Here is a 14,322-nt window from a genome sequence, read left to right as displayed (position 1 = left end):
TCAAAAATGTTGGAACAAGTAATATAGATTCACTGCCATGCAGGACTGTAAAATGCTGCAGATCAATGAACAAGACAATCAAATAAAGGTGAAACAGATCAACTCCATTACAATACTTGCAAGTGTCTGAGAAAGTTAGATATTGTAACATTTCAGCTGGTTTTATTTTTTTATATTCTACACAGAAGCTGAAATCCACATATAGACGTTTGCTATTTAATATTTTCTTTAATTAGTCTAGTTTTTGTTGTAATCATCTGTGTAGTGGTGTTTTTGTTTTGTTTTCTTACGTCCTGGTTTAATTTGCAAGAATCATATGAGATATTCACTAAAAGTCTACCATGTTTTTAATTTATTTTTTTTGTAAATTATTACAAGAATACAATGCTCTGTTAGCTGTTCAAATTCAAATTCAGATTCTGCATTATGCACAAAATGGCGATGTGTGATAATCGGAAAACCAGTTTCAAATGGTCCGCTCTATAGCTACAATGAGCTTTCTCAGTTTGATTTTAATTTCACTATATTTCACCCTTTAGTGAATAATCTGTAAGCATCCATTCAGTAATAACTCTAGTTATTGCCTGTTTTTGCTATTGTATTATAATGTGTAAGGGTCCTGTATTTCAATAATTAGACAGAAGCTACAGGGGTGCAAATAATTTGACTCTTAAATAAAAACTGCCACCTCTGTTGACCCTTAAACTGAATCCGCATCTGCTTTAATGAATGCAAAGATCACCATTTAAATATAAAAGCAATTTAAAGTATTCTGCATTTTTTTAATAAAAAGATTATTACTATCAATATCAACAAACAGAACTGTGCAATGGATAGATCAAGTTTATCATTCTAACAAATAATTTCATTGCTTGGCGCAGGGCTCAAATTTCTAGTCCTAATTTCTAGTCTAATTTCATTTCTAGCCCAATACTGCTTGCCAGGTCTTAAAGTTACTGTTACTTACCATTGCAAGCTATCTGGAAGGACCAAGCAAACTCACTAGAGATGAATTTCAACTCATCAGGGTGAAATCTTCACTTGCCAAATGCAAGTTGAGAATGGACTTTCTAAACCCTGTCCTAGTGCACATGGAGCCACTACTTACTAACTCATTAATGTTTCTGACTATTTTGCCAGATTCCAATATTTATATATCCATGAAGCTGTTCCCTGTTAGGGGTGGGTAACAATTGTTCCAATGTCACTGGGAGGACCAACTCAGAAAGGGGGTGAGCCTGTCTGAAGAATACAAAGCAATTGTAAATGCATGCCAGTCTGCCTGCCATTTAAGCAGGACAATGCAGCAAGAGGGGACCATGCTGGAAGCTCTGTTTAGTGCTCTCTGCAGGGTCCTAGTAGCCCACGCATAGCACAAGTGTGTCTAATGATGCGCTCGTGGGGCATCAAGGAACAAAGTCAGCACGGTGAGACAGGGCCTTGAAATCAGGACGGTCTTATTAAAATGGGGAATGTTGGAGACATGGAAATTCCAGAGCGGCGCTTTTTGGCACATTAGAGATGGTTTTTTGTTTTTTTTTCCACTGTGATATACACACACAATATAAATAAAATAAAAGAGAGAAAGAAAAAAAGTTGCTCAAAAACAGTTTGTAAGAAAATAATGAGGCATCATTTATTCACTTATAGCACCATATAGATTTATAATAACCTAAAGTTTTTATAGTGCTTGGCATGTCCCTTTAAATTGCATTACCGAATGCATAGGTTACACATTGTTTTCAATAATATTACGATTTGCTCAGTTATCTGTTTTTTTTTCCCCTATAGCCAAAGAGGAAGCAAATATAAAGTGTCTTTTGTGGAAATAATGCCTGGGATCTATCTAAACATTCCTACATTTTGTTTGAATTTCTCTGTGTGTGGCAGATGTTTGACAGATGAATAGACTTTATTTTTCTTACTGTCCGTGAAAATTTTGCCTGAAATAGCCAACTCATTGTTCTCAGAATATACTGGCTTGCTTATCATTGCTGTTCTTGTTTATTATATGCCTGAATATTTATAGTGAGTTTGTTTATTGCAATGTTATGTGAAAAGTCACTTACCAAAACACGGCAGACAAATTGTATGTATTAATGGGTTTGCACTATTTAATCGGTTATGTGGACATAACAAAAACACATTTTGTCCCAAACAGTTTTTGTTATATACAATCATGGCCTTGATTTAATATTTTTGGATAAAGCCTTAAAACATTTTTTTTCTAAATATTGAACAAATGTCATAAAGGAAAATATATCAATACATGAAAATAAAATATTTTTTTAATAAATAATTTGTAGCGTGTATCCAAAAATTCTAAATCAAATCATGTGTGTTTACATTAAAGAACATGCATTAGTTGAGTACATTTTCTTAAATGTTCAGTACTGAAAAACACTGGTAATTTCTAAATCAATAAAAACCAGGGTTGGTGTTATTGTAAGGCCATCTTAATGTGGTCTAGCAGAAGGGTGCAGTGTCTGATGATGCCGCCTGTCCCATCAAAATCCAATATAATCTTTATTTAATACATTGCTGTATTGTCACTATATTAAATACAAATCGTTCTCTGGTGCAGTACATGGTCTGCGCCTCTGAAAAGTAGAGATCATAATAATAGGTGCCTTCTGGCACTCAGCTAGTTAGAGCGCAGCCACTGGGCTTCCCAGCTCAAAAGGAGCGATTATTATGGTCTGCACCAGCTGGACCACCAGAGATTTATATTGACCCCAACGAAGACTGTGAAGACAACTTCTGTTGGACCACCGGGGATTTTAGCTCCCTCCCTGCATAAACAGTAAGCAGGAGAAGGGGTAACTTTTTTTTTCCCTCTGTTAAAGACACACATCACACACAACCATCAGACACACACATTAAATAGCCACCACACATTACATTATTCTGAGGTGCAGAACAGCGGAGCTCTGAGGCACTGTCATCCACAATACATCTTATTCATGCTTTTATTTTAATATAATACTATGTATTAAAAGAACACTCCAAAATGGGCCATGATCCTACTCTGGGAAAACGAGAGTTATTGGAGATTATCTTTCAGATACAGCTCTAAAAAAAGGTAAAAGGGTCACCAATAAAACTCTTATAAAAGACACCTAGTTGTTCGATTAAAAACTTGTGATATACCAGGAGCTGGCATCTAGGTAAACAAATGATCAAAAAAAGAAAAAACCAGTAAAATAAATCTTAATCACAGATAAAAAACAATAACAAAAAAATAAAAGGAAATGAATACATTTAATATAAATATCATGCAGCACAAAAAATTAAGCACTAAGGTTACTACCTATCTAAAAGGCAATAAAAATAAAATCTCCAGACACTCAGTGTGTTCAAGCCGCAGGCAGATTTAATGGCCCAAAAAAGAACAGCAACGTTTCGACCTGCCAAGAGGTCTTTATCAAGGTTAACGAAGACCTCTTGGCAGGTCGAAACATTGTTGTTCTTTTGTGTGCCATTAAATCTGCCTGCGGCTTGAACACACGGAGTGTCTGGAGATTTTATTTTTATTGCCTTATTGTTGTGGGTTTGCTGGTCCTGTTCCAGTGCACAAAGTGCTCACTGGGATTGAGTGCAGCTCCTCTCTGCGTCTTTGTAACTACCCATCTAAAAGTCCTTAAAATGAAATAAATAAATATATATAGTGCCTACAGACTAATCAACTAAAAGGCACTGGCAAAAAAAAGTAAAACCGCTCAAAGTAGTAGCATAAGTTCAGTAGTATAGTATTATAAGTTCACAATACATAGGCAGAGTCAGTGGTAAAGTGTAAAATATAGCACTAAGGTAATAAATGTGGCAGTGAATGTAACCAATATACACTACTGAACTATATAGTACTAGGTGCATGCACTATTTAGTACATAATTCCCTGTTTCTGAAGAACAGAGGTCACTGGGATGGATCAGAGTGTTCTAAAAATTCATGAATGACATCTCAAAGATGTACTATGTGTATTTCTGTAGGTTTTGTTGTGGTGATGCTCTGCAATACACTCATACATGCTGCCCTTTACTAGTTTTATTGATGTGCAGTTCTATGGTATACTGATGCACGTTGCGTTACTGAGTGAGTGTTAACGATGAGATGGCGAATGAGGAAAACCCAGAGCTGCCAAGCATTACAACTTACAGCAGTGTGTAGCATGGATTAGTACCAGGAAACTCCAAAGCCATCATATGTGTGTTTGTATGTGGTGTGTCTGCGTAAATCTAGTTTATGCATCCTTCCCTATGGAATGGGGGGCAGTAAAATGTGTAATCAAATACCTTTGCACCAGCTCTAGTGATAATCTATCACTAATATACTACTATATAATATACTACTATACTAATATATGTTACTAGAAATATTATAATTAATATAATATAATATATATAATAAACATAAATAATATATTTCTGAATAAAAAATCACTTTAAAAATGAGCAGATTAACTAATGTGCATTTGGTTTATTTAACGGTAAGTGGAGATGTTTTGCTTTGGATGTCTTGAAAGTGTAGACCGCATAGTCTAGCGACCAAGCAGAACCTATCGCTTTGTAATTTCTCACTCTACCTTAGAACATTAGATTTGCTCTGAGGCTTGTGTATTATTTTAATGTCTTAATGCACATCGTCTGGCTAAGGTAGTTTATTTTGTATAGGTCTATTTATTCTACTGTAAAATCCATATTGCTTATAGTGACTGTAATTTGTACAGGCCATCCTATTTTAAAACATTGTATCTCATCAATCACACCATAGGTTGTCCATTTCTTTCTAAAGTTTATTTATAGGGCTGGTGAATAAATTCAATTTAGACTAAGGCGAAAGTTAAAACACCCATGTTGACGTATTGATAAAAAATTATGTAAAAACTCTGCTTTAAATAATGAATTGACTAAAATATACATTCCCGTGCATTGAGTTTGTAATGCTGTTTACAGAACATGCCAAGTTGTAGTCTTTACTCTCATTGTTTATTTAAACTGTGGAAAGACCTGAATCTGAAATATTAATGTATTTGGACATGTTTCTCGCAGTGCTGCTGAGCCAGACTGTCATATCTCGTCTCTAGCACGGTATTAAAAAAATAGTAACCTTGCGTCAAACATAAAATGTAGTCATGAACTCAGTAGGGAAATCCCAATACCATTTTGTTCTTCAGCGTCTTTATAATAGATAATATTTGGAAATAGATTTCAATGCATTTATGAATGGGGGAAGGGGAATGCTACCATTCATTAATTTGCAGTATATATGGAAATGATGGCAGTTTTCAAAAGATAGATCTTTTTCTATGTGTATTACTGTATACATGGTATTTAATACAGAAAAGCCATGGGCTGTTGTGGCATATTGTGTGAGTGTATATAGTGCCATATAATCACTTTTGAAAACTGACCACAGCAATTTTTTTAACTACATTTCCCATATGAGCATAGTGGCTGTTGAGGTCAATTTATCAAACAGCAAATGTGCTACCTTTAAGAATTTCCAGCTGATGCTCAACAATGCAAGATAGAACTTTTGATGCCATAGGGGTTTAATGAAATGGTATTTCATAAAACAATTTGAATGCAGCACAATTTAAATATTGTCTTGTTACATATATGGTACAGATAAGCCACATACAGTACTGTGATTTATTTTCTATAGTATTGTAAAGATGAGGCATTTATTCTCGAGAACCATACCTAGACAGTTATCTGGAATGAGCTGTGCATATCATCATGGACACTATAGAGCACAGAAATATGTGCAGTGCATTCTCCATGAAATCAGTGTTTCATATTATCCTTTACATTGTTAAAAAGCAAAAAAACAGCAAAGTAAACTAGAAAAAGCTCAATATGTTCAACAAACTCTAACTTTATTACAGAAAAGCTAATTAAAATAATCAATGTAGTAAAGATATAATTTTACAAACAGGACTATTGTCTGAATTCAGGATAAGGTTAAAAAATCTAAAATATCTAACTATAGATGTATTTTATAATTAGTTATTGTTTGAGATTGCTGTGACTCTATTGAGAGAACAGTCCAAGTAGCAAAAATACAGCATGCTGAGAGCATTTGCTGATTGCTCTGCACTGGCAGAGAGCTGGAGGCATAAAATTAGTACCTGAGAACTCAGGTAAGAAGTCAAACTGATCTAAAGTGGTTTGACTGCTTATAAATAGGGCACTCCTGGCATCTTAACTGATGATCTAGAAATTGTGTTTGGAGTGTAGGAAAATATGTAGTTATACTTCTGTGATTGCTATAGAGTAAATAACCATTTATGATATTAGCCTTCCTGTTGCTACATCACCGACCTGGTCATTTTTATGTATTACAGTTTTAAAAACAGGAGGACATTGATATGGGTTCATTATTCAGTAAAGTCATTACCAAGTATAATGAATGCAGTGCTCAGTTGACCGACAATCCATGTGATTTGTCCAACTTGGAAAGTGCAAATATACATCCACTCGTATATGGTCACAGCAATTTTTTTTACTAGAAAGCCAACTGTTTGTGAAAATCTTTGATTTGAGTTGGCAGAATTAAATGTAATATCCAAATATGATTTTTTTTTCAGCTGTATCATTTAGACCAGGGCTGTCCAACCTGCAGCCCCCCAGATGTTGCTGAACTACAACTCCCATGATTTTTTCAATGAAAAGGATAGTCAGGGAATCATGGGAGTTGTAGTTCAGCAACATCTGGGGGCCGCAGGTTGGACAGCCCTGATTTATACTGAAGGGTTTCAACATGGTTTCAAATGTCCACATCTTATTTAGAGAATAAACCAATTTGGCATCAACTAAATCAAAGATGGAAATTGGCTTGACAACTTTACAGGTTCTAATTGTATTGGTTTAATAACCATACCTTGGCCACATCAAAAGTATAGACATCATAACCATGACATGCAAGGTAGGGTTTATTGTTCTATAATGCTGTGGGCATTGTGCCTGGTTCATGGTCTAACCATTTTTCAGCAGTTTGACTAAAACTAGGGTTTCCCATGCCACCTGCAACTCCGCCCTTGCTTTTCAAATACAAAAAAAGTTAAAAAGAAAAATCACTGTTTAGCAGTTATTCATCACTGAAAATGTGCATTCATTTAATTATGTATTTTTATTCATTGAGGGTATACGCAAAAAATGTTTAGCAAAAACCGCAGTGCCCTTCTCTTCTAACCCTGCCCACACTTTCTGTGGCTGTCCAATCACAGATTCCCAATGCAGCTCAATAAGAAGTCTTAGCAAGGCAGGTTCTCTGGACAATTCTTGAGCTAATGGCCCATTAGCTAAATAACAGGAAGTAATATAACTAATTGTCTGACAGCCAGGAGGGTGTAACAATGTTACATTCTATTGAAATCTGTGCTTTTTGTAAAATGCATTGTAAATAATATCAGCAAGCTGAGGTGCTTTATGGTTCTGGAGTGTCCCTTTCACAATAATAGGATAGTACCTCTTCCACATTAGCCATATCAATGTGATCTATATTGTAACTCATGAGTGGGTCAGCTGATACACTCTATAAAAAGCATTACAATTTTATGTAATATATTGACATTGATATGCATAACTATGCATAACAATTGCAGTGTTTGGGCGAATGAACCTCCCTGGTTCTGATCAAACCACTAAAATGTTTTGAAAATGAATATGAGGATGGTGCCTGCTGCCTAATGGAACAATAACTGCAGCATCAACATGTAGTGGTGATGGTGTCTAGACGGTTTCTTTAATGTTTGCACAACACATTTATCACATGGAGCATGCAATGAAATGTGTCAAAGCTAGATGGGTTATTTTATGACCATGAATATTAATTGTGTGTTATATTTTTTTCTTTCTACAGAAGGAATGTGCCAATTTCATCAAAGTTCTGAAAGCCTACAATCACACTCACTTGTACGCTTGTGGTACTGGAGCATTTCATCCTGTCTGTACCTATATTGATATTGGCCAGTACCCAGAGGTAATATTATAAATTGTGTTTTTGTATATAAAGTATGTCAAATAAATGTTGTTTCATGTGGTAGACCATTAGGTAACTGTTGTCATCACCTTTGAGCTAGTTCTCAACAAAATATGCCGTGATGTATAGGCAGCAATAATACGTAAACACAGCCTCTTCTGTCTATGGACATTATCAACTATTTCCTGTTTATGCTATAAATCCCGTTTATATGTAATTTGAAAAATCTATCTATCATAGTGTGTATACATGTAAATCTTAAAGAAATAGATTTTGCTGGGTAGTAATGAAGCATTTGGTTAGAACATGTTTACCAATGCCTAGCAGTAAATCTAGAGAGAAAAAGAAACCATATGAAGCCTCCCCCTGTGAACATATGGCAATGAATGATTATGACAAATGGGTATTTTCTCTTCTTGACTTTATCGTCACTTCTTTCTTAGAAAAGAACACATAAAATGTGATGTAGATAGATTTTTCTCTGTTACAGAATATGTCCATGGAATGTAGATTTTTCTGTTTTACCTGTCCCCCCAGGCCCCTAATCCATAGTAATAACCAACAGGAAATTCCTTGCTCACAGTACAGTTTTTATATTTCTGTCAGTGTTGGAAGAAGGTCACTAAGCTTTCTGGGTGTGCAGGAAGGGTCAATAGTTCTAATTATTGGCAGAAACAGTAATGTATTTAGTTTTGTCTTTTCTTATTTACTTTTGTTTTTTAAAGCATGCCAGAGATGCGCAGAAAAAATATCCTGGTGGGTTTTCATTGTAATAAAAAAATAACATAAACACCTGGATTAGGTTCATTCTACAGGTATTTAAACGCAAGGAATGCTATGTAACGCTAAGAGCTATAGGAATTTTTAACAAGTAGATTCAATTAATTGATAGCTAATTCTCTAGCATTAATTATGCAAATACTTAAATTTGAGCAGTGACATTATATTATATATTTCAGAAACAAAGAAATAGGCATACAATATTAGCATTAATGATAGTTGCATTTATATCTTACATGATTTGGCTGTTTAGTCTAATAAAGTATTGACAATGTGTGACTAATATAACCAACATTGTCATGTACCTGTTCCCTAAAAACTTTACTCAATTCAATTTATATAAAACGTATATTAAAATACTGTTTGGCTTAAATAATTAATCGTCTTGAATGTTATACTATGATGTGAGTTTAGCATTATTAATTTCAGGTGACATGAAATGAAAGTGATGAACACAGCAAAGAGGAAAAAAATATATTAATAGTGTAGTCTGTAAAATCTACTTTAATACTCTGTGTATCAGAAAGCATCTTTCTACATTGATTCCTTGTGTTCTACAACATTTAAGAAAAGCACTACATCTATAATTAAATCAGTCAGCAAATGACAGATGATATATATTTAAACTATAAGCCATTATGTAGAAATTAATCATTCATTCTTTTCATTTATCTCGTGATTTATTCTCTGTTGCCCAAGCATATTTAAGTATACATTGGAATTTTTTTTCTATCTATTTGTGTCTAAGTGACAGATATCCTAGTCTGTAATTATGTCAGCATAGATATTTTAATGTCACTGCTCACTTGCAGGAAGTAAAAGTTTTTAAATTGTCAGAAATTAGAGAGTGAATGTGTCCACTTTCCATCTTGTTATATGCAGGTATTTGAACTAGCCTATAATTTGTTTGTGTGTGCTTTGAAAATATGCCTGTCATTTATTCCAAAAAAAGCACTAGTAAGTGTATTTCTCAAACACCAACAAAAATCAAAGGGCTGTTTCAATCTCTATTTAAAACAAGGATGGAGAGAAGAGTGATGATGACCATAGCTGCCTTTTAAAACATATGTTCTGTATCCATTTCACTAGAATGAGTGACAAGGTGACAATAACAGTGTCTTTGAAAGGAGAACCTAATCCAAATGGCAATGAACAAGTTACTCTATCTTGTTACTCCTTAGATCCCAAAATTAGACTGTGAACTGTTTACTGATTCAGACAGGCTCATACATTTATTATGGCATGTAGACTGCTGTGAGTACTGAAAAAAATATAAATAATACAAATAGTTAAACACTTTTTGTTTAACTCTTTTTGGTACTTGATTTTTAATAAGTAAATGCATCTAGTAATTTTAGAACATTGTGTGCCCTTTCTTGGCTTTATTCGGTAAAACCCAAATACTGGCAAATTGAAACCTGAATAGAAAAAATAGCTGTGCTGGAAATATTTTTCACCTTGGCTATAGTCTGTTTTTGTATTTTCACCTCTATTTTGCAATTTAGATTTCATTTCTTTGCAGGTCAGACTTTAATGAATAACCCTGAAAGTGGTATTTCCTATTTGGATATTGTGGGTCCTAACTTTTGCATTTCCTTTGGGGTGTCTCAATTTGGTACCAAGATGCCAAACTAAGCATATTTATTTTTTATTTTTGTTGTTAATTGTAGAGCATATTTACTAACCACATCAATATCTCCAAGTATAAGGCATTCACTGGATTGAGCTACAGGCACAAGTTTACTTATAGTTTCTGAGGAAAGGATATGTGGGGTGACTGTGCATAACTCAATATGCAATCACTTATGCTGATAAATATAGAAAAACATTTGGTGGCCATCTTGGGACAGGCATTTATGCTCCTTCACTGCAAGTTGGGTGCAGAATAGCCACATTGGGACTAAAACACACAGAGGTCAAGCAGTGACTAAGTGAGCACTCTGCAGCACTCTGTGACATTTTTCCTTTGAGTTAATAAGATAGATGTGAGATATTTTTATTGTATCATGCTTCAATATATTTCTAGAGCACTGTGTAGATGCTTAAGCACTAGCACTTGTTAAATGGAAGTGAACACCTTTTTGTGTATGTGCTGAATGGATATACCTTTTTCAAAAGCCAAGCCGGTATTACGTACTACTCTCTTTGAAGATGACTATTGGTAAAAAAAAATATTTTTTATTGGTTTATAAGTTATGTATTCATTTTTACTTTACTAGAGATATTAAATATTCATTTATTCAACAACTGATAGTTATTCATTGCAGCTTCCTTCATATCTTTTACATCACCAGGGTACCATAGTCACATAGCAAGGACATTAGATTACAAGTAAAGGCAATACTTGATTTAAATTGGTTACCACATCTTAGAAATCACGTTTAGCCGAAATCATGTAAAAGGTTTGGTTGCAAGTTTTACGATGACAAAAAATTATTTTGTTTTAATTTGTTTTAACAGTTTTTGTTATCTTTTACAAGTTGCTAGTGACATTTTAATATTTTATAATTTACTATTTAGTTTAATTTTGGTTAGGAAAAGTGGGTAACTGTGCACTTAACATGGAGTTTCTTCATTGATCCCTTTTATCTGCACACAGCACGTATTGGAAAGTAATGTGTTGTCCCAGCAAATACAAAGTAACCAGGCACAAATATTGGGTTATGGGGCTTACAGGCCCCTGGGAGTCAAATGGCATGTCCATGTATTAACTATTTGTTTACGAGGAATTGTTTATATTTTACTGCACTGGCACAAACACACAAAGCTTTCAATAGGACCAAATCATTTATGCATATACTCCATAAACCACATTAAAAGGACTCAAAATACCTTTGAAATTTGATTCAAACAACCTTTGAATGCTTAAAGCACCTTGAGAAGCAAGTAACACAAATTATTCCAAGCAATTTGTTTAAACAAAATCTCTCTGAAATATATATCATAACTAAATATCTTTTAACACCTGCACAATTGCATGCTTGTATTTCCTTCTCAGGACTGAAATATATAGTGTCCTAATTATACATCTGATGTTACAGCTATAAATAATACAAAAATGCTGAGAAAGAATAGACCTGTCAAAAGGAAAATAATAGAGCTTCGCCATCATATGGGTAAACTATTCCTTTGTGTTATAAGACTCTTTCTATGAACAAATAGTAACATGAGCGACTGTTGCAGTTGTAGACTGAAGTAGTCAAGCGTATAAAGAAATGAAAGGTGATCCTTTGCTACATTAAAAAAAAACATATATATTTAGTATATTTCATTATTATTACTTTTATTTTGTAGTTGCCACAAAATATCTAAAAAAAAGATGGCAATGGCATTATGCGATGAGAACTGCTGAAAAGAAGAAAGCGTTTATTTTTGGGTGGATTTTTTTATTTTAACTGGCTAGGTCAGTCACCTGCTGAGTGTTTGATCATTAGCACACATAATCCAATTTGAGTACACAGGTGAAAGAATGTTTGTGGGATAGCTGTTTCACCAGCACACCACGTGTTTACTTAATACATGAATAGGGTCTTTTAATCTGACACTTTTTCAAAATTTGACCATAAATATAAGTTACCTAAAATTCTAAAATATTGAAAACTGGCTTAATATTATGAACATTATCTCCTAGCACCAAATATACAATGAATTGTCTATCACTTCTAATTGTAACAAAAATGTAGTAGTAATTTTACTGAACAGCATATTTGTAGCAGATCTGTCACTTTCCAGTTAGGGTCTGGTGGCCGTAGGATGCAGTCAAAGGTAGACATCCCTCATTGCTGCCACCAGCATTATCCTGGGGATACTCTTCAGTTGTAGACAGCATTAGTATTTTCTTAAGATCGTATCTTTATGAAAGATTAACAAGTGACAGAGCCAATTTAATATAAGCAGAAATTGTGGCCAATGTGTGTTTGTTTACAACAGTAAACTTAGCAGCATGAGTAACAATGTGTGTATGTGTAGGTAGCAGTGTGTGTGCACAACAATGTGGCTAGCAGCATTTGTAGTGCCAGTGTGGTTAACAGTGTGTGGGTGAACATTAAAGGTAGCTGTGTGTGTATGTATGTGTGCCTGCCTACTCTGTCTAATAGGAAATTCAGCCCTGACCATGTCTCGTACCAACAAACATTCTGAGGTCAAAGTCCCTTTGATCACATTTCTTACACATTCTGTGGTTTGGTTTGAACAAATAATCCGCTTTACCATATCTGCATGCTTTCAGTTATAGCTACATGATTGGCTAATTAGAAATTTGCATTAACAAGCAGGTGCAATATATTTGTGTTACTGCCTGCGTGAGCATCAGATGTGTGAATGCTCATATGTGCATACTATGAATTGGTCGGTGGCTAGAATTTCCTTCTTGTCCTAGAAATATAAAGCTTACCTCACTGTGCACTTATATAAGTGGCAAAGGTAATTTACTTTACTGTCCTGATGAAAGTTCCAAGAACTGAAATGTTGACTGACTTGTGACAATAAATCGATGTGCTGTACAAATCCAGGAGCGCCGGTATTTATCTCTCTCTCTCTCTATACACCTTTATTGTTAAATTTGATCCTAAGTGGCAGGAGAAAAAAAAGAATAGAAAACTATCCATTCTTAAGACATTTTTTTCCCGTTTAATTTATGTAATCTTTCTCTTTTGAAAAGATAATGCATGCTTTACACTTTGATGCCTTTTTCTATCTGCCAATGTGGTTGTTGCTCAATGTGGGTGATTCTCTTCAGTGCACTTTATATGCAGGTTAGATACTAATTGGCAAATCGGAAATAAGCGAGTTTCTGCAGAGAACATCTAAAGGTTTTGGTTTCAAGGTGATCATTTGTCAGTCGACAGTAAACTATTTTTTTTTTCTACAGTACAGTAGCCATATTCGGTGACTGGTCACTTCGACATCAGGCACTTAGTTCTTTAAAGCTGCTATTTTTATTTGACATGTATCGGTTCCAAGATAGGAGAGCTGTTTATTAGAGGTGATCATCTAGAAAATAAGACTTTCCCACTGAAGCCTGTAATCTTGTTTGTGAAATGACCCATTTCTTTTGAGTGGCAGCCACTTGTTCAGTGCTGGACGGCAGATGTTTAACAGGTTTTGAATTGAAGCAGGGAATATATTTCTGAGCTTCTGAGCTACACATTTAATAGTCAGAAACAGATACCTTTTTTGAATTGCAAAAAAATCAGTTGTGATGTTAAATATCCATTCTGTTACACTATATTGCTGGCAAATTGAAATTGTAGTTCTCTATTTAAGGACCACTATTGGCACTCAGACCACTTCAGCTCAATGAAGTGGTCTGGGTGCCAGGTCCATCTAGGATTAACCCTGCCTGCTGTAAACATAGCAGTTAAGTGCTATGTTTACATATGGGTTAATCCAGTGAGAAGAAGCCAGTGTCCATAGGAAAGCATTGAGAAATGCTTTGCTATGGACTGAATGCGTGCGCGTCTCTTGCCGCGCATGCACATTCAGCCGATTACATTGGAAGGAGGAGAAGAGTACCCAGCACCGAGGGAGCCAGGTGCTGGAGAAAGGGAAGATTTTAAC

At 34.7% G+C, this 14,322-nt stretch overlaps 1 protein-coding gene across 2 annotated transcripts in view; it reads left to right on the top strand.

Annotated features, from left to right (window-relative positions):
* SEMA3A (semaphorin 3A) overlaps positions 1–14,322 on the top strand; it is a 215,872-nt gene that overhangs the window by 103,361 nt on the left and 98,189 nt on the right. For both annotated transcript variants that reach the window (XM_063448192.1, XM_063448191.1), the window contains exon 4: positions 7,864–7,983. In XM_063448192.1, the coding sequence (XP_063304262.1) occupies positions 7,864–7,983 (120 nt within the window). The remainder of the gene's footprint in view (positions 1–7,863; positions 7,984–14,322) is intronic.

This window comes from Pelobates fuscus, chromosome 3, assembly GCF_036172605.1.
Source record: "Pelobates fuscus isolate aPelFus1 chromosome 3, aPelFus1.pri, whole genome shotgun sequence".
NCBI lineage: Eukaryota > Metazoa > Chordata > Amphibia > Anura > Pelobatidae > Pelobates > Pelobates fuscus.
The sequence above is the reverse complement of the archived record's forward strand: the minus strand, read 5'-3'. Positions and strand labels throughout refer to the sequence as shown.